This window comes from Salvelinus sp. IW2-2015, linkage group LG21, assembly GCF_002910315.2.
Source record: "Salvelinus sp. IW2-2015 linkage group LG21, ASM291031v2, whole genome shotgun sequence".
NCBI lineage: Eukaryota > Metazoa > Chordata > Actinopteri > Salmoniformes > Salmonidae > Salvelinus > Salvelinus sp. IW2-2015.
Genome location: NC_036861.1, coordinates 703,260 through 727,479, shown reverse-complemented (window position 1 = coordinate 727,479; position 24,220 = coordinate 703,260). Strand labels below are relative to the sequence as shown.

The 24,220-nt window shown below is 45.2% G+C and overlaps 1 protein-coding gene and 1 pseudogene across 1 annotated transcript in view; one reads left to right on the top strand and one right to left on the bottom strand.

The window, feature by feature from the left end:
* The window catches only part of LOC111982307 (myosin-10-like), a 108,726-nt gene extending 103,204 nt beyond the window's left edge, over positions 1 to 5,522 (top strand). Inside the window, 5 exon segments of the mRNA XM_070433794.1 lie at positions 943 to 1,051; positions 2,431 to 2,603; positions 2,825 to 4,732; positions 4,820 to 4,851; positions 5,001 to 5,522. Coding sequence (XP_070289895.1) covers positions 943 to 1,051; positions 2,431 to 2,603; positions 2,825 to 2,975 — 433 coding nt within the window. The 3' untranslated portion in view covers positions 2,976 to 4,732; positions 4,820 to 4,851; positions 5,001 to 5,522.
* A 1,832-nt stretch (positions 5,523 to 7,354) lies between these two features.
* LOC111982388 (ubinuclein-2-like) lies at positions 7,355 to 23,846 on the bottom strand (annotated as a pseudogene).
* Between the last annotated feature and the right edge of the window lie 374 nt (positions 23,847 to 24,220).

Genomic DNA, 24,220 nt, shown 5'->3' with positions numbered 1-24,220 from the left:
CTGTGTTCTTTTTCCCATCTTAATCTTTTATTTTTATTGGCCAGTCTGAGATAGGGCTTTTTCTTTGCAACTCTGCCTAGAAGGCCAGCATCCTGGRGTCGCCTMTTCACTGTTGACGTTGAGACTGGTGTTTTGCGGGTACTATTTAATGAAGCTGCCAGTTGAGGACTTGTGAGKCGTCTGTTTCTCAAACTAGACACTCTAATGTACTTGTCCTCTTGCTCAGTTGTGCATGGGGGCCTCCCACTCCTCTTTCTATTCTGGTTCGAGCCAGTTTGCGCTGTTCTGTGAAGGGAGTAGTACACAGCGTTGTATGAGATCTTCAGTTTCTTGGCAATGTCTCACATGGAATAGCCTTCATYTCTCAGAACAAGAATAGACTGACGAGTTTCAGAAAAAAGTTATTTGTTTCTGGCCATTTTGAGCCTGTAATCGAACCCACAAATACTGATGCTCCAGACACTCAACTAGTCTAAAGAAGGCCAGTTTTATTGCTTCTTCAATCAGAACAACAGCTTTCAGCTGTGCTAACATAATTGCAAAAGGGTTTTCTAATGATCAATTAGCCTTTTAAAATTAGCTCACACAATGTGCCATTGGAACACAAGAGTGATGGTTGCTGATAATGGGTCTCTGTACGCCTATGTAGATATTCAATTAAAAATCTGCCGTTTCCATCTACAATGTTCATGTTGTAAATTACTAATGTGTACACTGTATTTCTGATCAATTTGATGTTATTTAATGGACAAAAAATTAGCTTTTCTTTCAAAAACAAGGAATTGTCTAAGTGACCCCAAACTTTTGAATGGTAGTGTATGAGGTTGCCTAATGTGGAGTATTTTACTGCATCCTGATGCAAATGTATGTCCCCATCAGATATGAGTCAGTCAGGGTGACACTATTTACACACTTTCCCGTTATCACTCTTTTTCCTCCCAGGGAGAGGGCAGCAGCCAATAAGATCGTCCGACGCACAGAGAAGAAGCTGAAAGAGGTGGTGATTCAGGTGGAGGACGAGCGTCGCCATGCCGACCAGTACAAGGAGCAGGTGAGTGGTCGTTTTGGGTCCACAGTGAGCTTGAAACAGTCTGTCCTGACATTTAGAAAGGGTGAGTAAAAGGCCATGGGATGCCAGGTTAGCTACAATTCACTATTAATCAGTGTCTCTGTGGCATCTGTGCTGAGCTCTCTCTCCTCTCTCTTCCTCATTCCCCCCACGCTTCTGTAGCTTGGTTCTCCTCTCTCTCCTCCGATCCCACCCACGCTGCTTCGGGTAGCTTGTTCTTCTCTCTCTTTCACGCGCTCTGTTCTCTCTCTCTGCTCTCCTATTCCACCCACGCTCTTCTTAGCTTTGTTCTCTCTGCTCTTCCTTCCCACCACGCTCTTCTGTACCTTTGGTTCTCTTCTCTCTCCTCGTCCTTTCCCACCACGCTCTTCTGTAGCTTTGGTTCTCTCTCTCTCCTATTTCCACCAATCGCTCTTCTGGGCTTTGGTTTCTCTTCTCTCTCTCCTATTCCCCACCCACGCCTTCGTTAGCTTTGGCTCTCTCCTCTTTGCGTCTGTCTCTTCATTCTCTCACCCACGCATCTCTTCGTCGTAGCTTTGTCTCTCCTCTCTCTCCTATTTCCCCCCACGCTCTTCTGTAGCCTCTTTGGTTCCTCTCTCTCTCCTAGTTCCACCCACGCTCTTCTGTCTAGCTTTGGTTCTTCTCCTCTTTCTCTACTTCCCACCCTCGCTCTCTTACTTTGGTTCTCTCTCTCTCCTATTCCCACCCCTCCCTTCTGTAGCTTTGAGTTCTCTCTCTCTCCTATTCTGCCTTCTATTGTTCCCTCCTCATTCCCGCTCCTCTTCTGTTGCTTTGTTCTACTCGTCTCTCCTATCCCACCCTCGCTGTCTGTAGCTTTGTTCTCCTCTCCTATTCCCAACCCAGCCTTGCTGTGCTTTGGCTTCTCTCTCTCCTATTCCCACCCATGCTCTTCTTTGCTTTGTCTCTTTCTCGCTCTCTCTCTCTCCCATTCCACCCATGTCTTCCGTGGAGCTTTGGTTCTCTCTCTCTCCTATTCCCACCCACACTTTTCAGTAGCTTTGTTCTCTCTCGCTCTCTCTCTCCCATTCCCACCCATGCTCTTCTGTAGCTTTGGTTCTCTGTCTCTCTCTCTCCTATTCCCACCCACGCTCTTCAGTAGCTTTGGTTCTCTCTCTCAATTCTTCTGTCTGTCCCAAACTTTCATTTCCATCCTTGTTTTTCCAATTTCTATCCCACCTTTTGTCCATCTCCCCCCTCTTCTCCATATCTCCCCTTCTCCATATATCTCTCTCTCTCTTTCTCTCTCTCTCTCTTTGTGTTTTAATCTTGAATTGGCCCATGAATTTGCTATGTAAATACGTTGAATTGTGCCAATAAAATTCAAATTCTCCCCCCGTCAGATGGAGAAGGCCAACTCTCGTATGAAGCAGCTGAAGCGTCAGCTGGAGGAGGCTGAGGAGGAGGCTACCAGGGCCAACGCCTCCCGTAGGAAACTACAGAGGGAGCTGGACGACGCCACCGAGGCCAGCGAGGGCCTGACCCGCGAGGTCAACACACTCAAGAACCGCCTCAGGTACAGCCTCTCATAACACTCTGTATATACACTTCACGTAGTTATTTATGCCTATCGGCGTTCCCTCTGCCAGTTTCTTTAAAACAAAGAAGAATACATTYATTGTTATCATTTCCCGTACATGTTCATCAACACTCCTATAGATGCAACAGGACACCCACACTGTCATAGATCTGTGGGTGTGATAAATGACCATGTATGTATTTGCCTTTTCTCCTCAGGCGTGGAGGCCCCATCAGCTTCTCGTCTAGCCGTTCAGGCCGCAGCCGGCAGCTCCAGATCGACGGAACCTCCGTGGACAATTCTGACGACGACGCCGACAGCCGCGCCAGCGACCACAACGACACGCAAGCCTCCAACCAGACCGAATAGACGCTCCCTGCTAATCCTACCAACCCTATCGATTAGCCAGCCTGGCAGCATAGTGACTACAACACCTCAGCCTCTCCATCTGTTCCTGTCCACGAGTCAACAGCAGGGAGAACCAGGGTCCTGTTCATTAGGCACCAAAACAGAAGAAAACAGTCCGAAACAGGGAGGGACTACCTGGATTTGTCCAATAAGAACCGCTCGTTTTCATTTTCCGTTGAAAGACGCTTTCAAACGTTTTGCTACGGTGTGTTCTAATGAATACGACCTAGACCACCCCACCCCTCCCAGAAATGCTCCCTCCCTGGGGATGACAAAGCAATTACTCCCACTTGAGCGGCTTACTCTGCCTTACTGTAACGTTACTCTAACAATATTCCTACTCTACTTTGGCTAGCTGCTCGGCCCGGCGAGTGTCCCAACGATCTTAATATAGTCCTCCCTAGGCGTGGAATTATGTGCTTAAATTAATATGTAAACTTATGTCCAAGTGATTTTTACTTATGAACTATGCGTGTGTGCACATGTGAGTATGTAAGGTATGTGTATGCCCCTGAATGCCAAACTGCAATGAAAGGAGCAAAACTAGGAAACGTTCACTTTTGTCATCCTCCTCCCACATTAAACAAAACATTGTCTTGTAATACAAGTGTGTCACCAAATGTAAAGCCATCATCTCTCCCCTGGCTTAAAGCAGGCCTAACAAAACTCTGTCCTCTCCGATGATAGTCCTATTCAACAATAGGTCAGACTGCCTCCGCTTCCCTCATTGCATGAGTCTCTTCCTAATGTACAGACTATTGTTCCGCTTCTAAACACTACAATGAAACAAGATGGTGGATTCACACAGTCTGACCTGTTCTGGGAGAAAAACATGGAATGGAAAGAAAGTTTTAACTGTGCTTTTCTCCACTTGCCACAGCATCTCGTCACAACACTTTAAAAACAATTGGTAACTGACTTCTTATAGGAATCGCATAGGTCATGATTGACGGTTTTTGTTGTTTTGTATTTTGACCAATTGTAACACTATTTTTCCTGTTGTTCAGGAAGAAGGGTTGAAGGCAGTGAAGTGTGGTATGCTTAGATAGATGGTCGCTGGCGTACGTATCACAGAGAATCGCTGGAAACTGCAGAATGAGTGTTCATATGCCCCTGTAACTGGAGCCAGGAAACCCCAAGCTTCTCTCATGAGTGGTCACATGATGTACAATACAGCCCCTTAGTCCAACACTAATGGTGAGAGCTTCGATTGAACGTGTAGTTTGACTAGCTAAAGCCTACCGCTCAGAGCAAGGGAGACTGCCATCTCACTGTGTTTGTGCCATGGTTTGGTAGCAAAGTAGGACCCCCAACTCTCTATTATAATACGCTGACACACCAACTACCAAGCACTTAGTATTCCTAGATATAACAGCCTTCTACTGGGGATAGCATCTCAAAGCTCTAAAACTATTAAGCCACTCTTAACGTCCCAGAATGTCCATATCCATCAGCGCTCTCTATTCTTCCTTTGGCATCTCTGTTCAGTATTAAAAGATGGTAATATATGGAAACTGCCACTTTCATTTGACTTTTACTCCAATGTTAGCTCAGCTGTAATGACATGTTTCTTTAAAGTGCCTTAGACACTAGATAAGAGCATTAGTGGGTAATGCACGGTGTGCACCTGTATTAAAAAGAAAGACGTGTAGGTGAGCACCTGTATTAAACAGAAAGACGTGTAGGTGAGCACCTGTATTAAAAAGAAAGACGTGTAGGTGAGCATGTATTTAAAGAGAGTGTAGATGGAGCCTGTATTAAAAGAAAATGTGTAGGTGGCACTGTATTAAACAGAAAGTGTGTAGGTGTGCACCTGTATTAAACGAAAATGTGTGGTGTATGACACTATTAAACAGAAAGATGTGTAGGTGTGCACCTGTATAAACAGAAGAGTGTGCTAGGTGAGCCCCTGTATTAAACAGAAGATGTGTCGGTGGCCTGTTTAACGAAGTGTGTAGTGACACTGTATTAAACAGAAGAGTGTAGGGTGTGCACCTGTATTAAACAGAAAGATGTGTAGGTGTGCACCTGTATTAAACAGAAAGATGTGTAGGTGTGCTGTACGTGTTACATAAAAACCTAACGAGGCAAACCTGGTGAACGGTAAACAAACACTTTTTCTTCTTCTTTGTCTTGTGTATTTTTGCTGTGTGTCATATCATACCCAGTGTGCACCTCCTCTCCCGTTCATATACCTGTAGCAATGTCTCCATAGGTAGTGTGTGTGTGGGTCAGAAATCAGTGTTACTATTAACTGTGTGAGATGTGGAGCCTTCTGCTCCCCCTTCAAGAGCAGAATGTGATTTCATTTGGTTAAAAGCTTTAACATCCATGATGTAGTTTTACTTGTATTATTATTATTATTCTCAGACTGGCTGTTGACGACCAGGCTTTCATTACAACTGCAAATACCCCCCCCCCCATTTTATTTCTTGTATGCCTCCTGTATTTCTAGACTACAGTGATTTTTTTGTAAAAGAAAATAAAGCATATTCATTGTAGAAATAATATGATTCCAGTTTGTCCTGAGCGGAGGAGCCCCTAGAGACTTTCAATTCAGTCATGCATGTTTCTCTCTTCAAATYGGAGAGCACAGAGGGTAGCTATGCCTGAAGGGYCTGGACAGATATGATGGGTTGTTTAGGGWAGTGGTCTAAATTCAGTAAGGGGTTGGGAAAAGTTAGAAAACAAAAGCTACTCTGTGATTTGAACCAGGGATCTGCTGCAGATGGCAACCCAAATGTTATTCTCTCCACCAGCTGGGGGTATGGGACATCATTGGCGTAGCCAGAAACTTGTCAGGTGGGCCTGCATCAAATTGGGTAGCTAACTTCCTGAAATTTTGYCATCGGGCAGAGGAAAATGTGCTGTTGTATAGCTCATCTCATGCTATTGTACACATTTTGCCATGAGCCTGAGAGAAAATGTTGCATTTTAAAGCGGATTACAGCTAAAATATAGGTGTTGACTGATAAAGGTACTGGATTATGAGTTGTCTYGTTTGCTAACTGAACAAATGAAATAGGCAGTAGCATGGTGATTATAGCCATAGAAGCACAGTGGCAAATGGCTCAATGCAGTTATATTCATGGATTATTGGGGGTGTGGCTTTCAGTTAGTTCTTTTTTGGCAACCCATCCTGTGAGAGTGAATCTAAATCCAGGTAMTCTGTTCTGTTATATTTAATCAAATCTGACTAACCCAATGCACTGCTTGCTATGAATTMTATCTGTTGGTGTTGGCATATTTAGGTAAAAAGACAATGTCCTGTTTGGAACATTTGACAAGAGCAGATTTCTTTTGTTGTTGCTCAATCTGAGTGGGTGTCCTGGGCAGGTGAGCAGAAGGGCTCTACCACATGGCTTTCACCTGTCCAGTCATTTCTAATCAGTTACTTCAAGGGAGGAACAAAGGATGCACTTTTTAAAGAATCCAAACCGGGCCAAGAACGGAAAACTCCAGAGCCTTCCACAAAGCTAGGGCCTGTTGTTACCTGAGAAACACCGGCATGGGTGAGAAAGGTCAAAGAGCAACACGTGTAATGATGTATTTTGACAGTGAGGGCTCGATTCGATCCGTTGAAGATCCGGGATATAGCGCGATTGAGGTTTAAAGGCAATGTCTCCGCATTTGCAGGAGACTGCATTCACAGTGAACGCTGCTGACGTCCACTCAATAGGAAATTACCTTTAAATTTCAACCGCATTGTGGCACGGATCTTCAGCCTTATGGATTGAATCGAGCCCTGACCTTTCCAGAGTACAGAAAGTGAACACGAATGTTGACATCATTGAGGGACTGTACAAAACATGGACTTAGGACAAATGTATAAAAAAACAATATTGCCACGTCTTAAGGCTCCCGAGTGCCACGTCGTTTCACTTGTGGCTCCCGAATGGCGCAGCAGTCTTAAGGCACTGCATCTCAGTGCAAGAGGTGTCACTACAGTCCCTGGTTCGAATCCAGGCTGTATCACATCAGGCCGTGATTGGGAGTCCCATAGGGCGGTGCACAATTGGTCCAGCGTCGTCCGGGTTTGGCCATCATTGTAAATAAGAATTTGTTCTTAACTGACTTGCCTAGTTGAATTAAGGTTAAATAAATAAAAATAAAGAGGCTCTATTCAATCTGAATCCCTGAAGCGTTACAGTTTGCGTGCTAGAAATGTTAAGGTAAATTCCATTTGATCTGACAATCGGAAATGACCTTTAAGGCAGGAACATTGTGTTTAAAATCCGATATACAAATTGAATAGAGCCCTAGAACAGGAAGTGTTCTTTTGAAAGACAGCTTTCAAAAGGACRGAAGAAAGGGAGCACAAAGAAATGACTCAGGCCCTATTGAAAACCAACTGTATTTTATTCCATAAATCGACACACAAAAATAATCTACAAAAGAGACCGAATTAAGTAACCAGTTACCATGAAATGTAATCTTTACCCGCCCCAAAAGCACAAAAGCTTTAAAATGTCACCTCCTGCTCCAGTCACAGAAAGAAACAACTTTTCCCCATGATATCCTGACAGACCACAGACGGACAACACTCATGGGTACATTTCAAAGAGAATGTTGATAGGAACACACGCACACTGACCAAAGCACCCCATCTATATGCTAGGAAACTCATCTTTGGCGCCATCCTTGGTGCAGTTGGTCGACATTCATACTGACATTGGAAGGAGGGATGAAGGATGATTAGAGATGGACAGAGGCAAGAAAGCCAGAAGTCCCTCCCCTCTGACCTTCTCCCACAACGGGTTTTGAGAAGACTAGGAGAGAGGAAGTGAGGAGTATGCTATTGAGATCTTCCCAGATATAGGAAGAGAGTAAGGAAGAACAATTTCTAGAGGTATTCAGCAGGTGAGAAGGGAGAGTTCTTTAGATGGGAAAAAGGACTCAGACGTACGTACACACAAACATTCGCAACTCCCAGAAATACATTGACAGCTGAGTAAGAGGTTGAAAGCCAAGCGACGACTTGCACTTTTGCATTGAAGCATTTATAGTCCTGCATAGTTCTTTAATGAAACTTACAAACTAAGGCGTTTTGTCATATTGAGTTGAGTGTTTGAGTTGATAGTTTTTTTTTTACAAAGTAATTAATTACAATTAAAAAAAAAAAAGTTCAAGTAAGCTACAATCTCGCATCTTTGTCCCCTCTCTCACCCTCCAAGAGGAGTCTAGCTTTTACAGTTCAAGTTTTTTCTCCAGAAAAGGTCCAGTGTGATTTTACAGCACCAAAGACACGCTGAACAAGAGAGGGGAATACTCACTCTCTCACACAACAGAGAAAAGGGGATATGCAATTCGCACACTCACACAGCACAGACTGACCTGGAAAGAAAATACAATTTATAATAATATATGTAGGTTGTGTACGTACACACACACACACACACACACAATCTCACTGGGCACACTCATACCTCTAAATATTTTTTTTTATCCCTGTGTAAATTACAAATAATTTATCCATTTTTATATTAGCTATACTACCTTAACAGTCAGTTGTGGGGAGCAGAGGCGACTTTAAAACAATCTATGGACACACCATCTCACATCGGAGACAAGTTAACAACTACCTTCCTCAGACAGTCAAGACAACGACCAAAAAATAAATTTATACTCAAATCTGCTTTAGACGAGAAAAAATAAAAACAGACTTAAATTCTAATTAAATTACTTCGCTAACAGCGTGCTCCCTCTCCTGGGTGGTTTTCATTACGGAACGGACACACTGGTGGCGTTTGCAGGTCGAGAGTACTTTGCACCTCTGAACAGAGTGCCAGCCATAATTTGCAAACTGATTCTACATGTAGAATCGAGGGAAAATGTCAACAATCAGACCCTCACCGGTGGGGTGGTCCGTAAAACAGACCGCGCCGAACAAACGGCAAATAGATCGACATTCGCTGCGGTATGTGCGCTCCGTTGGTGCACAACATAGCAAAACTCTTTTTAAACGAAAACCAGTGTTCAGGCAGTACTTCCTTGTTTCTGTATTTGTTTTTCTACGTTTGGAGCCTAATGAATACGACCCTGTCCTCATTCCACAGTGATAAAGGTCGGTCATGTAAACATGTTGACAAGAAAAAAATGTAAGGGAAAGAAATTCATTATCATTCACCCCAGGTCCATTTTATACCCAGTAATCATAAAAATACAGTTAAATTAAATTCATAAATCGTCATGGTGAGGGGTAATTGATTCTTCAGGTCCATATTGAGGGAAGAAGGCTCCTCCCCCCTGTATTATTACATCATTGTGTCCATCTGTCCAATCAAAGTGATCCTAGTGGACGTCTYGATGTCACTCTCTGTCCTCCGTCTCTATTGGTCAGTGGGACTTCCTCTTCATGTCGCCACCCTGGCTTTGGTTCGCATCTGAGGTGGGGGGGGTTAAAATAATTTGTTACATCATGTGTAAATGACATGATGCAGAAAAAAACTGAACACCTAACACACAGGGAGGAGATGCTTCATCGACAGACAAGACACGTGCTTCTAGTGTTAGCCTAGTCATGCAGTAACACAGGCATGCAGATCACCGCTAACATTGAAGCAGGCAGACAGGTTGGGAAAGAAGAGCTTACAGCCAAACAGTGAGTGAGCGATATCAACATGACGCAGGGAATGACAACAACACAAATGGAGGAAGGGAAGAGGAGGAGGGAGGTAAGGGAGGAGGGGGAGAAGTACTGGAGGAGGAGGTGTGAAGTTTACCTGAGAAAGCAAGCTGCAAGTGAGGAGGTAGAGCAGCCTGTGACCCTGACTGGAGACTCTTATACAGATCTGAGGAGAGATGGAGGGAGGGGTGGACAGACAAGAGGAAGAAAGAGTGAGGAGGTTAAAAAAAAAGGGAAGCATGGAGAGGGGGAAGGGGTTGAGGAGAATAAAGGTGAGAAAAGGAACATTAAAAGATGAAAGTAGAATTTGAGTAAAGCATCACAGGAGTGAAGGAAGGAGAGGATGGATGGATGATGGACGGAGGGGGAGAAGGAGTGAGGGATTGGATGAGAAAACGAGACAGGCAGGGCAAGAGGGTTACAGTGAGAAACTTTTAGCATAGGCACATTAGAGCTGATTATATTTCAGTATGGATCCACAGCACGCACACGCACACGCACACACACTGCACACCACAACACTGACCATGAGTAACACAAACTAAGACTAGATGAATCTCAAGGGACCACAAACAAATCTAACTGCGGCTTCATTTATTTTGCCATCTTAATAAACACTGATTTTCTTTGTCATTTGATCAAATTCATCCGATAAAATGTCATACTAATGAAGTAGTAAATTCTTTAAAGACCTTTACCACATCATGATGTACAGTACAGACTTTTTCAGTGGAATTAAGAGCCCTAGAAGTTCTACTGAACCGTAGCGAACAGAGAGAACAAATGCTTTATTTTTGCTCCTATACATTTGCATGCCCGGTGCTTTGAAAGATCAGTCTTGTGGAGCCACTGCCAGTTGGGCACCGGTTGCCAATTACTCACCCATTAAGTCGCTCTGTGAGAGGCTGTATCCTGAGTTGGTGCCCGTGCCCAGGCCGCTGACCCCCGGGGCACCAGGAGGAGTGAAGTTGAGCAGCGATGGGAACTGGAAGGGCAGTGAGACGGGCACTAGCCCCCCCAGCATCCCAAAGCCAAGTGGCCCGCCCAGGAGGGGACTGCCAGCTGACACCTAGGAGGAAGGGGGAGGGAGAAAGAGAAAGAGAGAAGGGATCAGGTGACTCAACTTGGTGACATAAAGTGCCTGACACAATCTCTTCCTTTCTCTTCTGTTCTGTTCTGACGACGTGGCCAAGCCTTTGCAGAACATACTCAAAACACAAGCGAGAAAAATGCAGTCAATATGTAAGAGGTGCTTCTCTTGATCCTGTTTTTCACACTTCTTGGCACTTTCTGGTCGCATGTGATTGGCTGACTCACCTGCGTCAGGTGTGAGGTGACGGAGGGTGTGGCCATGGTTGCCGTGGGCACCCGACWGCCTACAGCCTTGGCTCTGCCCATGGCCCTCTGTCTCTGTCCATGACTGGTCGAGACCGTGCCGGAGGGGGAGGGGCTGTTGTCCGGGCGACTGGTGACGGGCGACATGCGCATGGGGCTGCTGTTGGAGCTGGCGCTGCTAACGCTACTACTGCTAATGACACACGGAGCCTTCTGGCTCCCTGCGAAGCTATAAGTGCCCTGGGCCCGGCTTCACCTGACCCCCACCTTGGACACTAAATGGGGGGCGGAAGCCGCAGTCTTGGGGGACTGGTACTGGAGAGGGCTGGAGATCATTTGAGAGTGAGAGAGGAGGTTGGAAGAGGAGGAGAAGGGGAGGAGATGGGAGGAGGGGTGGGGGGGGGGCGGGGGGTGAGCTTGATGATGGGGGAGGAGTTGTTGCTGTGGGAGACTTGTGAGAGTTGCCTGCATGGGGGTGATGAAGTTGGACTGGTGGTGGGGCTTGGATTTGCCCTGGTGGTGGGAGGGGGACGGGGAGGGTGAAGAGCCCACCGTGGAGGTGAGGTAGGAGGGTTGCTGGGGGCTCTTGGAGTTGAGCTGCTGRGGGCTCTTGGAGTTGAGCTGCTGGGGGTGTGAGTGGGAGTTGGTGGCACGGGACTGAGGGGAGGAGGAGGGMATGTTGCTCATCATGRCACYGCCGTTACTGCTGYTGTTGGCTTTGACACTGYTCTTCCCYAGTYCTGGTATTGCCACCMCCATGCCCAGGGMGACCTTCTGATGGGGGGGCAGGAGCGGAGAGGCTGTGGGAGGGGGCCGCTGCTTGGTGGGCGGGGAGGGGGACGAYGGTGGGTGGAGCTTACTCCCTCCRGTCATGCCCCCWTGCCTGTGARTGGCGGTCGCCATGCTGACATTGTGTCTCTGAGTCTGTCCCATAGAGCCTGCCCCTTTCATCACGCCGTACACTCCGTCGGCGCCACGAGACACCAACGTGGCCCCCGCGAGCTGCATGCGAGCCGACGACACCGTGGAAGTGGAGGGAGAGGTAGATAGCGTGGTCTTAATGTTGGCCATCGATGGCATCGTCACCGTCGTCGACGAGTTGGCGTTTATCTTGGAAAGAGAATGTGAGGTGAGTTGGGAAGACGAGGGGGAGTAGTGAGGTGTGATGGAGGGGGGGGAGGAGTTGGGGAACTGGAGAGGCGGRGGGGAGAGGGGGGAGGTGAGGGTGAGGTCAGTGACGCTGCCGTGGGGACCCAGGCCCTTGGCGGCTTGGCTGAGGAAGGCGAGGGCGTGGGAGACGGAATCCAGGGAGGGGGCGCGGAGGTCCTCGTCCAGCGAGTCGGACAGGCAGATGGGCTCCGAGGGGGACGAGGAGGTCCGGCGGGCCTGGATGACGGAGGGGGTGGAGGGGACGTGGGGGAGAGAAGGGGTGGTGGCGGTGGGGAGATTGGGCCTCTGCTGGATCCATTGGCCCTCCTGGAATACAGGGAAAGGACAAAGGTTAGCATTAGCCCCGCATCAGAACACATGGCACCGCAAGTAATACCAAATAACCATCTTGTAGAAAAGGTTACAAACGTCAATTGAGAGTGAAGAGATGTCACTGACCTTTGCTTTAGCCCTGGGGGTGGGGACCATCCTTTTCTTGACCCTGGACAGAGAAACCAATGGTGTGTTAAGTTAACATCCGCACAGGAATGCTAATCCATCTGTCAATCAATCATCTGTTTCTTCAGATATACTGTACATCTTCTATCCATATAGTCTATACATCCCATCACATACTCTGTGTGTGTGTGTATATATACTAGTTAGGATCGAGGGAAAGATGAATGGAGCAAAGAGATCCTTGATGAAAACATGTGTGTGTGTATATATATATATATATATATAATATATACACGTGTATATATACACACACACACACATATATAAATAATACACACACACACAGAAAGTATTCAGACCCCTTGACTTTTTCCCCATTTTGTTACATTACAGCCTTCATTCTAAAATGTATTTAATCGTTTTTTCCCCTCATCAATCTAAACAGGTAAACGGAAATAACATTTACATAAGTATTCAGATCCTTTACTCAGGACTTTGTTGAAGCACCTTTGGTAGTGATTACAGCCTCTAGTCTTCTTGGGTATGACACTAGAAGCTTGGCACACCTGTATTTGGGAAGTTTCTCCCATTCTTCTCTGCAGATCCTGTTGGAAGGTGAACCTTCGCCCCAGTCTGAGATCCTGAGCGCTCTGTAGCATGTTTTCATCAAGGATCTCTTTGCTCCGTTCATCTTTCCCTCGATCCCGACTAGTCTCCCAGTTCCCGATGCTTAAATATATCCCCAGAGCATGATGCTGCCACCACCATTCTTCACAGTAGGGATGGTGCCAGGTTTCCTCCAGACGTGACGCTTGGCATTCAGACCAAAGAGTTCAATCTTGGTTTCATCAGACCAGAGAATCTTGTTTCTCAAGGKCAGAGTCCTTTAGGTGCCTTTTGGCAAACTCCAAGCGGGCTGTCATGTGACTTTTACTGAGGCGTGGCTTCTGTCTGGCCACTAACATAAAGGCCTGATTGGTGGAGTGCTGCAGAGATGGTTGTCCTTCTGGAAGGTTCTCCCATCTCCATAGAGGAACTCTGGAGCTTTTGTCAGTGTGACCATCGGGTTCTTGGTCACCTCCCTGACCAAGGTCCTTCTCCCCGATTGCTCTGTTTGGTCGGGCGGCCAGCTCTAGGAAGAGTCTTGGTGGTTCCAAATTTCTTCCATGTAAGAATAATGGAGGCCACTGTGTTCTTGGGACCTTCAATGCTGCAGATATTTTTGGTACACTCTACAGATCTGTGCCTCGACACAATCCTGTCTCGGGGCACTAAGGACAATTCCTTTGACCTCAACGCTTGGTTTTTGCTCCGTCAACTGTGCCTTTCCAAATCATGTCCAATCAATTGAATTGACACAGGTAGACTCCAACCAAGTTGTAGAAACATCTCAAGGATGATCAATAGAAACAGTATGCACCTGAGCTCAATTTCGAGTCTCATAGCAAAGGGTCTGAATACTTATGTAAATAAGGTATTTATGTTTTTCTATTTGAATACATTTGCATAAGACTAAAAAAAACTGTTTGCTTGTCATTATGAGGTATTTTTTGTGTGTAGATTGATGAGGAAAAAATTGTATTTCATCAATTTTAGAATACACGCTGTAGCGTATACAAAATGTGGAAAAAGTCCGAAGGCACTGTATATTTATACTCCGGACTCCGACATTGCTCGTCCTAATATTTCTAAATCCCATTATTTTACTTTTCATATTTGTGTGTATTGTTGTGCATTGTTAGATATTGCTGCACTGTTGGAGCTAGGAACACAAGCATTTCGCTAACCCCCCAATAAAGTTTGCGAGATATACAGTGGGGAGAACAAGTATTTGAGTACACGCCGATTTTGCAGGTTTTCCTACTTACAAAGCATGTAGAGGTCTGTAATTTTTATCATAGGTACACTTCAACTGTGAGAGACGGAATCTAAAACAAAAATCCAGAAAATCACATTGTATGATTTTTAAGTAATTAATTTGCATTTTATTGCATGACATAAGTATTTGATACATCAGAAAAGCAGAACTTAATATTTGGTACAGAAACCTTTTGTTTGCAATTACAGAGATCATACGTTTCCTGTAGTTCTTGACCAGGTTTGCACACACTGCAGCAGGGATTTTGGCCCACTCCTCCATACAGACCTTCTCCAGATCCTTCAGGTTTCGGGGCTGTCGCTGGGCAATACGGACTTTTCAGCTCCCTCCAAAGATATTCTATTGGGTTCAGTCTGGAGACTGGCTAGGCCACTCCAAGACCTTGAGATGCTTCTTACAGAGCCATCCTTAGTTGCCCTGGCTGTGTGTTTCGGGTCGTTGTCTTGCTGGAAGACCCAGCCACGACCCATCTTCAATGCTCTTACTGAGGAAGGAGGTGTTGGCCAAGATCTCGCGATACATGGCCCCATCCATCCTCCCCTCAATACGGTGCAGTCGTCCTGTCCCTTTGCAGAAAAGCATCCCAAAGAATGATGTTTCCACCTCCATGCTTCACGGTTGGGATGGTGTTCTTAGAGTTTACTTCATCCTTCTTCTTCCTCCAAACACGGCGTGGAGTTTAGACCAAAAAGCTCTATTTTTGTCTCATCAGACCAACATGACCTTCTCCCATTCCTCCTCTGGATCATCCAGGTGGTCATTGGCAAACTTCAGACGGCGCTGGACATGCGCTGGCTTGAAGCAGGGGACCTTGCGTGCGCTGCAGGATTTTAATCCATGACGGCATAGTGTGTTACTAATGGTTTTCTTGAGACTGTGGTTCCCAGCTCTCTTCAGGTCATTGACCATGTCCTGCCGTGGTAGTTCTGGGCTGATCCTCTCACTTCCTCATGATCATTGATGCCCCACGAGGTGAGATCTTGCATGGAGCCCCAGACCGAGGGTGATTGACCGTCAACTTCAACTTTCTTCCATTTTCTAATAATTGCGCCAACAGTTGTTGCTTCTCACCAAGCTGCCTTGCCTATTGTCCTGTAGCCCATCCCAGCCTTGTGCAGGTCTACAATTATTATCCCTGATGTCCTACCAGCTCTCTGGTCTTGGCCATTGTGGAGGAGGTTGGAGTCTGTTTGATTGAGTGTGTGGACAGGTGTCTTTATACAGGTAACGAGTTCAAACAGGTGCAGTTAATACAGGTAATGAGTGGAGAACAGGAGGGCTTCTTAAAGAAAAACTAACAGGTCTGTGAGAGCCGGAATTCTTACTGGTTGGTAGGTGATCAAATACTTATGTCATGCAATAAAATGCAAATAATTTCCTTAAAAATCATACAATGTGATTTCCTGGATTTTTGTTTTAGATTCCCTGCTCTACAGTTGAAGTGTACCTATATATAAAAATTACAGACCTTCTACATGCTTTGTAAGCAGGAAAACCTGCAAAATCGGCAGTGTATCAAATACTTGTTCTCCCCACTGTATAAATGGAACTAATACAATTAGATTTGATCTGTCAATCAGGCATATATACAATAAAAGGTATAATTGCCATTTTAAAGCCAACTTATTTATAAGGTCCAACTATAGCTGAGATAACTTACATGTTGACAGTGAGGTGACTGTGTACACCACGGCTCTCCTTGAACAGCATCCTGGCCTGCATCCAGCCCTTGGGCCACAGTGGTTTGACCTCGTTCTCCATGAAGGCCTTGAGGTAATCCTCCACGGAGAGAGAGAGCTGAGACGACTCCAGTTCATAGGAGCTCAACTTCACACGCACCAGGTTACACAGCAGGACCTACACACACAGAGAGGAGAGAGAAATGAAGAAAAGCTTACTAATCTATTATCTTTCCAAATCAACCCTTCCTGTATGACTTTGCTCGAATTCACTTTAGTGTCTAGGCCGGATTACTATAAAGCAGCTTTGTGACACTGCTTGATGTGAAAATTTCTTTATAAATAAAAGATTTGATTGAGGGCAGTGGATGGGCCGTCACCTGAGCTTGTCGTCCCAGACAAACTTCTTCCGTGGGCCCATCATCCTCTTCCCCGGCTTCCCCTCGTCTTCCTCCTCTGATCCGTTCTTCTCTCCCTCTCCAGGCTGCTGCCTGCTAGGAACCAACACACACACCTCAGTACCAACATGTTCTAACAACCTCAATATATACCCGCAGAGGCAGAGACGCATATAAATAAAAGCAGTGATGAACACAGGCAGAGTAGGGCACTAAAAATAACCAAACACCCATTATGGATAAGCGATATAGCATTACAGTATATCAGGGGTACTCAACTACTATTTAAGACGGTCCGGTCATACAAATTTCCTAGGTGGCAAAGGTCAGGATGGATTTTGTAATTTAGTAACAAACCCCCACCCAACAACCCCAAACTGTTCAAACTGTTCACATCCTTCTTGTTGTTTGAGAGAAAATGTTGCCATTTTAAAGCTMATTTCCTGCAATTCTACACATTTTGCCATATGATACCTGAGTGAATTGCTCAACAAAATTAATGGGGGCCCACTGGGGGTCGAGGCCCCTGAGCGTACCCATCTACCTAACATGGGCTATTTGATCAACAGGACATTTCTGACAGGTACTAAATCGAAATAGCTCTCTGTCAGGGAATGTCAAACTGCCCAATGCAACATCAAATGTAGGAAAATGTCAAATGTAAAGTCGGGACTCGCGGTCCGTATTGACCCCGTTCTGGGTCCGCATCCGGACCACGGTCCGYCTGTTGAGTATGGCTGCAGTACACTATGGAGTATTGTAATCTTCTTACTTGGCAGCCTTAACCATGCAGTCCATGTTGTATCGTTGGATCTGCTCGGGCATCACACTGCACACAGCCAGCTTCAGCTTCAACAGGGGCGTACGCAGACGGTCATCCTGGATGTTGAGGCTAAGCTTCTTGAGGCGTTTGAGAAGGGCCTCTTTATTGCAGGGCACAAAGGCCTCCAGGTGAGAATACACCTCCCCACGTAGCCCCATCGGCTGCTCCTGCACCTGCAGCTCAATACTGGGGGAGGAGGAGAGAGTGGAGGGAAGGGAGAGGAGCAACAAGAGGGAATTAACAGGAGTGAGAGAAAGGGGGGATGGAGAGAGAAAGATGGTAAGCAAGGAAAGGGGATAAAGAAGAGACGACAAAGAATAAAACCATTTGCGTGCGAGAGAAAAAGATGTTGGGAGAAATGTACAACAGAGTGGGGGTGAAAAAGACAGGAAAAGAGATGAACAATCGACTCCAATATCAGCAKTATGACACATTCAGGGTGGAGACGGAGAGAGATGTWCAATGTGTCAAAAGAATGACTAACTCACTCCAGTAGGATGTTATTCATATCCAGGGTGAAGAATTTCTTCCTTCCCTCTTGATCAAACTGACGAGAGGCCTGTGAAGAAAAGAGGTTGGTGAGCATACTGTCTTCCATGGAAAGACGCGCAAAAGCAAAAAGGAGCCTTCCGTGTCAGTTTCAAAATGGCTGCATCGTCATCTTGACAGTTTTCGCTCATCCTTGATTTGTCACTCTCTCTTTCTTCTCTCTCCCTTTTGGCCACCAGTTGTCTGTTGCTAGTCTACCTTTCTTTCATGCGTTTTGCTCTCATCCGCTCTTCCTTTCTGCTCTGCTTTTCTCTAACCTCTCCTCGCATTTTTACCACCCTGTCAAGAAATGCATTACAAATCTTCCAAGAACTGACACTATTTTAAGTGATATCATCATGGTTTAAGAAAATGGCTGCCCCACATTTCAACTGTACAAAATTCCAGGAAGTTACTCAACAATTAAATCAAGGGATGATCACATAAACATTAAATGAACAAATCAATCTATGATAAACTGGAAAAGCCCCATCAGTGCGACTCACCGCCCGCAGGTCCTCGATGCGCTTGATGAGGGGGGCGGGCAGGCCGTCAGGGAGCGGAGGTGGGTGTAGGAGACCCCCTGCAACCCCCAGCCCCCTCCCTAACCCGCCCCCACTCGGCTTCGGCCCTGAAACTCCAATTCCCATCAGGCCATTCTCTCTCCCGGGCGTGGCCACATGCGGATTAGCCGAGCTGTCCAGAAGGCTGAAGTCCAGGTCACCCAGAAGATCCTGAAGCTCCTTCTCATTTGCCGAGCCCAGCAGTGACATCATGGCGGGGTCCGCGGTGAGCTCGGCCAACGAGACGTCGTTGTTAGCCGCGTTAGCGTGCAGGTGGGAGTTAGCCAGCAGGTGGTTGGCTCGCGGGGCGTTGGCCACGGAGCTACCCATGCCGGAGTGGGGCGCGGTGGGGTTCATCTTCCTCATCTCCTGCTTCTCCCGGGTGAAGCGGCGCAACATGGCTGCCAAGCACAAGGAGTCCTTCATCAGCTTCTTCCTCTTCTTCTTCTCTGGCCGGTGGATGTTCATCAGAGACGACACTCTGGATCAGAAAGACAAGAGAGAGGGGTGAAGAGGGGAAAGAGAGCGGGAAGAGAGGAGAGGGTGAGAGAAGGAAGAAAGAGGAAGGAGAGAGAAAATAGTGAGGCAAGTTACGATGTGTAATCTCGAAGACAAGAAACCTATAAGCAAGGCCATGTCTTTTCAATATGATACAAGGGAAACAACAGTCTCATAATATCTGCTGGTCTATTTCTGGGAATAGGATTATTTATGGCAGCGGAGTGACCAGCCTATCAGAGCGTAGCTAATGTAGCCTTTGTTAAGGACACTTGGCCTGTCACACAAGCCCACGGGCCATTCAGAGAGAGCATCACAGTGTATCATGTCATAGTCAGACGTATCTGTACATGGGTAGGAATGAACAAAGATATATGTATATGATGAATTCGTCTATTGTATTCTATGCTGATACATTTCAATTTCAGTGCACATTTGGTAGGGTTTGACACGGGGAGGTATTTTGAGACATTTTTGAGGAATGGTTCGTGAAACATGCTCAGTTCTATTTGAGAAATATGCATAGAACAACAATGGACGATTTGTTCTTACAGCAAGAACAAAATAATCAGAATTATTCAGCAACCATTCTATCTCAAATTGTAATTTGTGAAGGTACAGACAGGCACAAGAAGCGATGTATCCATCCCACTATCCTATCATCTCACCCTGGTTTGGGCACTCTGTTCTTCCGGGGTTTCTTCTCCTCCAAATTGTTTCCTTCTTTCCTCCTTCGTCTCTTGATCACTTGCTCCTCGCCATCCTTCAGCTCCTGCTAACACCGGAAGGCACAGAGAMAATTCATGAAAAACCAAAACAACCAGTTGGATAAACACAAATAAAGCATCAGGGATGGGGTCAATTATTCTAGTCAATTCAGGAAGTAAACAAAAATGAACTGATTTTCTCATTGATTTTGAAAATAATTCGAATTTCTGTTTACTTCCTGAATTGACATCATTGAAATGGAATTGACACCAACTGACTAATATAGTGTAATTTCACTGTATACAATACTTCATGCCAGTATCCCACCCTTACTCTGGGTTTGACATCCTTGCCCCCTTCCTCTCCCTCTGACTCGGAAGCAGCTCTGAACTGCARCGTGCCCGTGTTGATGTAGAACCCTCCCAGCTTGGTAGTCAGGGAGGCCGGGACCAGCTCATCATACTGTCACACAAAACAAAATGGCAGCCGTTACATTCAGAACATAGATGCAGAACAGAGTAACTTCAATGAGAGTCTGACAACAACAACAAAAACAGGTCACTGTGGTGAATGTAGGTTAGTGTTTATGGGATGAGGTTGATTGGTTGTGCGAATTGGTGCTGTGGTTGATTGACAGTCTTAAGCACGCTCCAAACAGGAAGCGAAAGTCGAGAGCGGAGTTCGCCAGAACAGAGCAGATTCCTATTTTCTCCGCCTATAATACAGCCTAACATGCCTTCTCCACATGAAGGGGTGTAAAAGGTTAAAAAAAAGGGATACTTACAGCCTCTGAGTTGTCAATAAAAGGGTCGGTCTCGTCGTAGCCGAAGCCTATGTCAATCAGATCCTGCATTCTATCCTTCCTCTTCTTCTTTCCTGCTGCATTCGCATTGCCCTGTGTCACAGAGGATACATATTTTCACATGTACATACTGTATAACCAGTAGTCATAAAACGAGAAAAAAATGGCTTATAACCAGATATAATAGGTTTATAAACTAGTACAACTAGCTATTAACCAGATAAAAAAAAGTCTAAATAATCTTAAAACTAGTATCTTACAAGTGGAGTTATTAGAGCACAAAGTTTTACCATGGCTCAAAAAAATAACGTACATATTTGTTCTCAAACTTCTTGGCCAGGGCCTCCACCTGCAGTCGTTCTCTATCGTCATCGTTGAAAGGGTCGCTAGGGTCAAGGGCAGGAGGCAGGATAAAAAGAGTTGGAGTCTGAGTTGGGGCTGGGGCTGGAGGAGGAGTGTTCTTTTTTGCCTAGAAAGCGGGGGAATGGGTGAGGAAAAGTGTAACTACTGGAACAGAAATGGACTTACCCACAATAAACAAACAAAGAACAAATAATATTGTGTTGTTATTGTACCGGATGTAAATCACATTGTCATGCAATCATATTGCCCAAATAGCATTGGTGAAGAAGCATTTGTATTTAGATTTACAGCTGGTTTATAAAGTTGTAGTGTTACTTGTAATTATAAGTTTGAGAACAATGTATTATATATTCAGTGGAGTTTAAACACTTGATCGATGTATATATCATAGAAGAGTGAAATTGTTTTTAGGCCAGCTGTTTTTAGTCAAGATGTTTGTGTTTTTAATGTAATATGTAATTGTTGTACTGTATGTGTGTTTATAGTTTGATGATATTACTAGTTTATCTAGCGTGTCCTGCGTTGCATATAATCAATGCGGTGCCTGTTAATTTCTCATTGAATTACAGCCTACTTCGACAAACGGGTGATGATTTAACAAGCGCATTTGCGAAGCAAGCACTGGCTTTGCACCAACGTACCTAACCATAAACATCAATGCCTTTCTTTAAAAACAATACACAAGTATATATTTTTTAAACCTGCATATTTAATTAATATTGCCTGCTAACATGAATTTCTTATAACTAGGCAAATTGTGTCACTTCTCTTGTGTTCCGTGCAAGCAGTCAGGGTATATGCAGCCGTTTGGGCCGCCTGGCTCATTGCGAACTGTGTGAAGTCCATTTATTCCTAACAAAGGCCGTAATTCATTTGCCAGAATTGTACATAATTATGACATAACATTGAAGGTTGTACAATGTAACAGCAATATTTAGACTTAGGGATGCCATCCGTTAGATAAAATACGGAACGGTTCCGTATTTCACAGTAAGAATAAACGTTTTGTTTTCGAAATGATAGTTCCTGGATTCRACCATTTTAATGACCAAAGGCTCGTATTTCTGTGTGTTATTATGTTATAATTAAGTCTATGATTTGATAGGAGTCTGACAGAGCGATGGTAGGCACCAGCAGGCTTGTAAGCATTCATTCAAACAGCACTTTCGTGCGTTTGCCAGCAGCTCTGTTTATGACTTCAAGCCTATCAACTCCCGAGATTAGGCTGGTGTAACCGATGTGAAATGGCTAGCTAGTTAGCGGGGTGCGTGCTAATAGCGTTTCAAATGTCACTCGCTCTGAGACTTGGAGTAGTTGTTCCCCTTGCTCTGCATGGGTAACGCTGCTTCGAGGGTGGCTGTTGTCGATGTGTTCCTGGTTCGAGCCCAGGTAGGAGCGAGGAGAGGGACTGAAGCTATACTGTTACACTGGCAATACTAAAGTGCCTATAAGAACATCCAATAGTCAAAGGTATATGAAATACAAATGGTATAGAGAGAAATAGTCCTATAATAACTACAACCTAAAACTTATTTTGAGCCGTGGGAATATTGAAGACTCATGTTAAAAGGAACCACCAGCTTTCATATGTTCTCATGTTCTGAGCAAGGAACTTAAACGTTAGCTTTTTTACATGGCACATATTGTACTTTTACTTTCTTCTCCAACACTTAGTTTTTGCATTATTTAAACCAAATTGAACATGTTTAATTATTTATTTGAGGCTAGATTGATTTTAATGATGTATTATATTAAGTTAAAATAAGTGTTCATTCAGTATTGTTGTAATTGTCATTATTACAAAATATATATAATATCGACCGATTAATCGGTATCGGCTTTTTTGGTCATCCAATAATCGGTATCGGCGTTGAAAAATCATAATCGGTCGACCTCTAGTCTGTACACACCACTGAGTGTCTTGATAACATAACACCGATGTTTGCATAACTCCCTGTAGGATACATCCTGGTACTTCCAAACCTACTCCATCTATTCAGCACTGACTGGTCTTCTATATGTCACCCATAGGAGGCTAAACTCAACTGTACTGGGGYACATCTACGTGCCATATTATTGGCTGTATGACTGGTGTAAACTAACAAGAGAGTTGGCAAGTTATCAAGAATTGGAAACAGGTAGYGCCAGACAACCTTTATCACTCCATGTGCATAAGGAGTGCCTACAACTGTAATCTTGATGTGCCGTTCTTGAGTACCAAGTGATTTGAGTGAACGGCTTAATGAATGGTTGAGTTAGGGTCTTTTGTGTGTCCATGACTGGTAATTTCCTCCCACCGACCACACTAGTCCGTGGAAAGACAAGATACACCCACGTTCATATCCTATCTTTTAACAAGTCCCCACTAACCAAGTTAATAAAATCAACTGGTGTTGATCCATGTCTTTCTTGACCAAACAGAAGGAGTCATACCTGGATGTTTTGGATGAGTTCGCTGTAGTTAAACTCGGCCGACGATTGATCGCTGGGCTCGGACAGAGATAGGTTCAACCGCACGGTAATCCGTTTTCCTTCAGCGTTGTCCTTGTCACTACTAGTTTTGCCGAAAAGCCCACCGCCACCATCTGCCCCGGACGCTTTCGTTTCGACCTCACCATCCGCATCCAAGTCGATGTCGGCCTCGTCATCCTCCAACCGGCGTTTCCTAGTCTCCGTGGCTGATCCCGCAGCGAAGGCCGAGAGGGTGACAAATTGTACTTTTCTCGGTTCGGCCATTTGGATGTGCTGCCTGTCTGAACCTCGCTTCGGACAGACAGCGACAGCGCGAGCTACTTCGCGAAACTACTTCAAATTTGCGAATTGAAGGGGTTTGCGCGAAAATGCAATGGCTATTTAGTGGCTAATAAGATGTAAGGGGGTCAGCCGCACCATTCGAATTGAATTTCAGGGGATGAGATGGTCGGGGAAAAGTTGTTTTTTCGGTAGCTACTTGCATCCTCAATTGCTATGGGATCGAGACATTCAAGGTGGCCATCTTGGATTTCAGGAGTAAATAAAATATCCGAGAGGTCACTGGGCCTGCGCGCACAGACAAAACGGAAGTCGCGTGAGCGAGGGGGGGTTATCATAGCCAATCACTGCATTTGCCCCCATTTTAATCCCGCCCCTATCACAAAAGGCGATAATAAGAACATCTGAAGAAGATGGCACTAGTATTATGACCTTAACGGAGATGTATTTTGTGAAAGGACATTTTGTCAGATCATAGCCCGTGTCACCAGAATAATTTTGCTCACTAATAAAGAAAATGGATGGAATTTGTTTTGATGCYATTCTTATGTCATCCATTCAGTCAGTGCTGAAATGCTGAATTGTGCGTTTTTCCACAATGACCTAGCTACACGCACAGTAAATCCCAAACTGAACCAAATAAGCC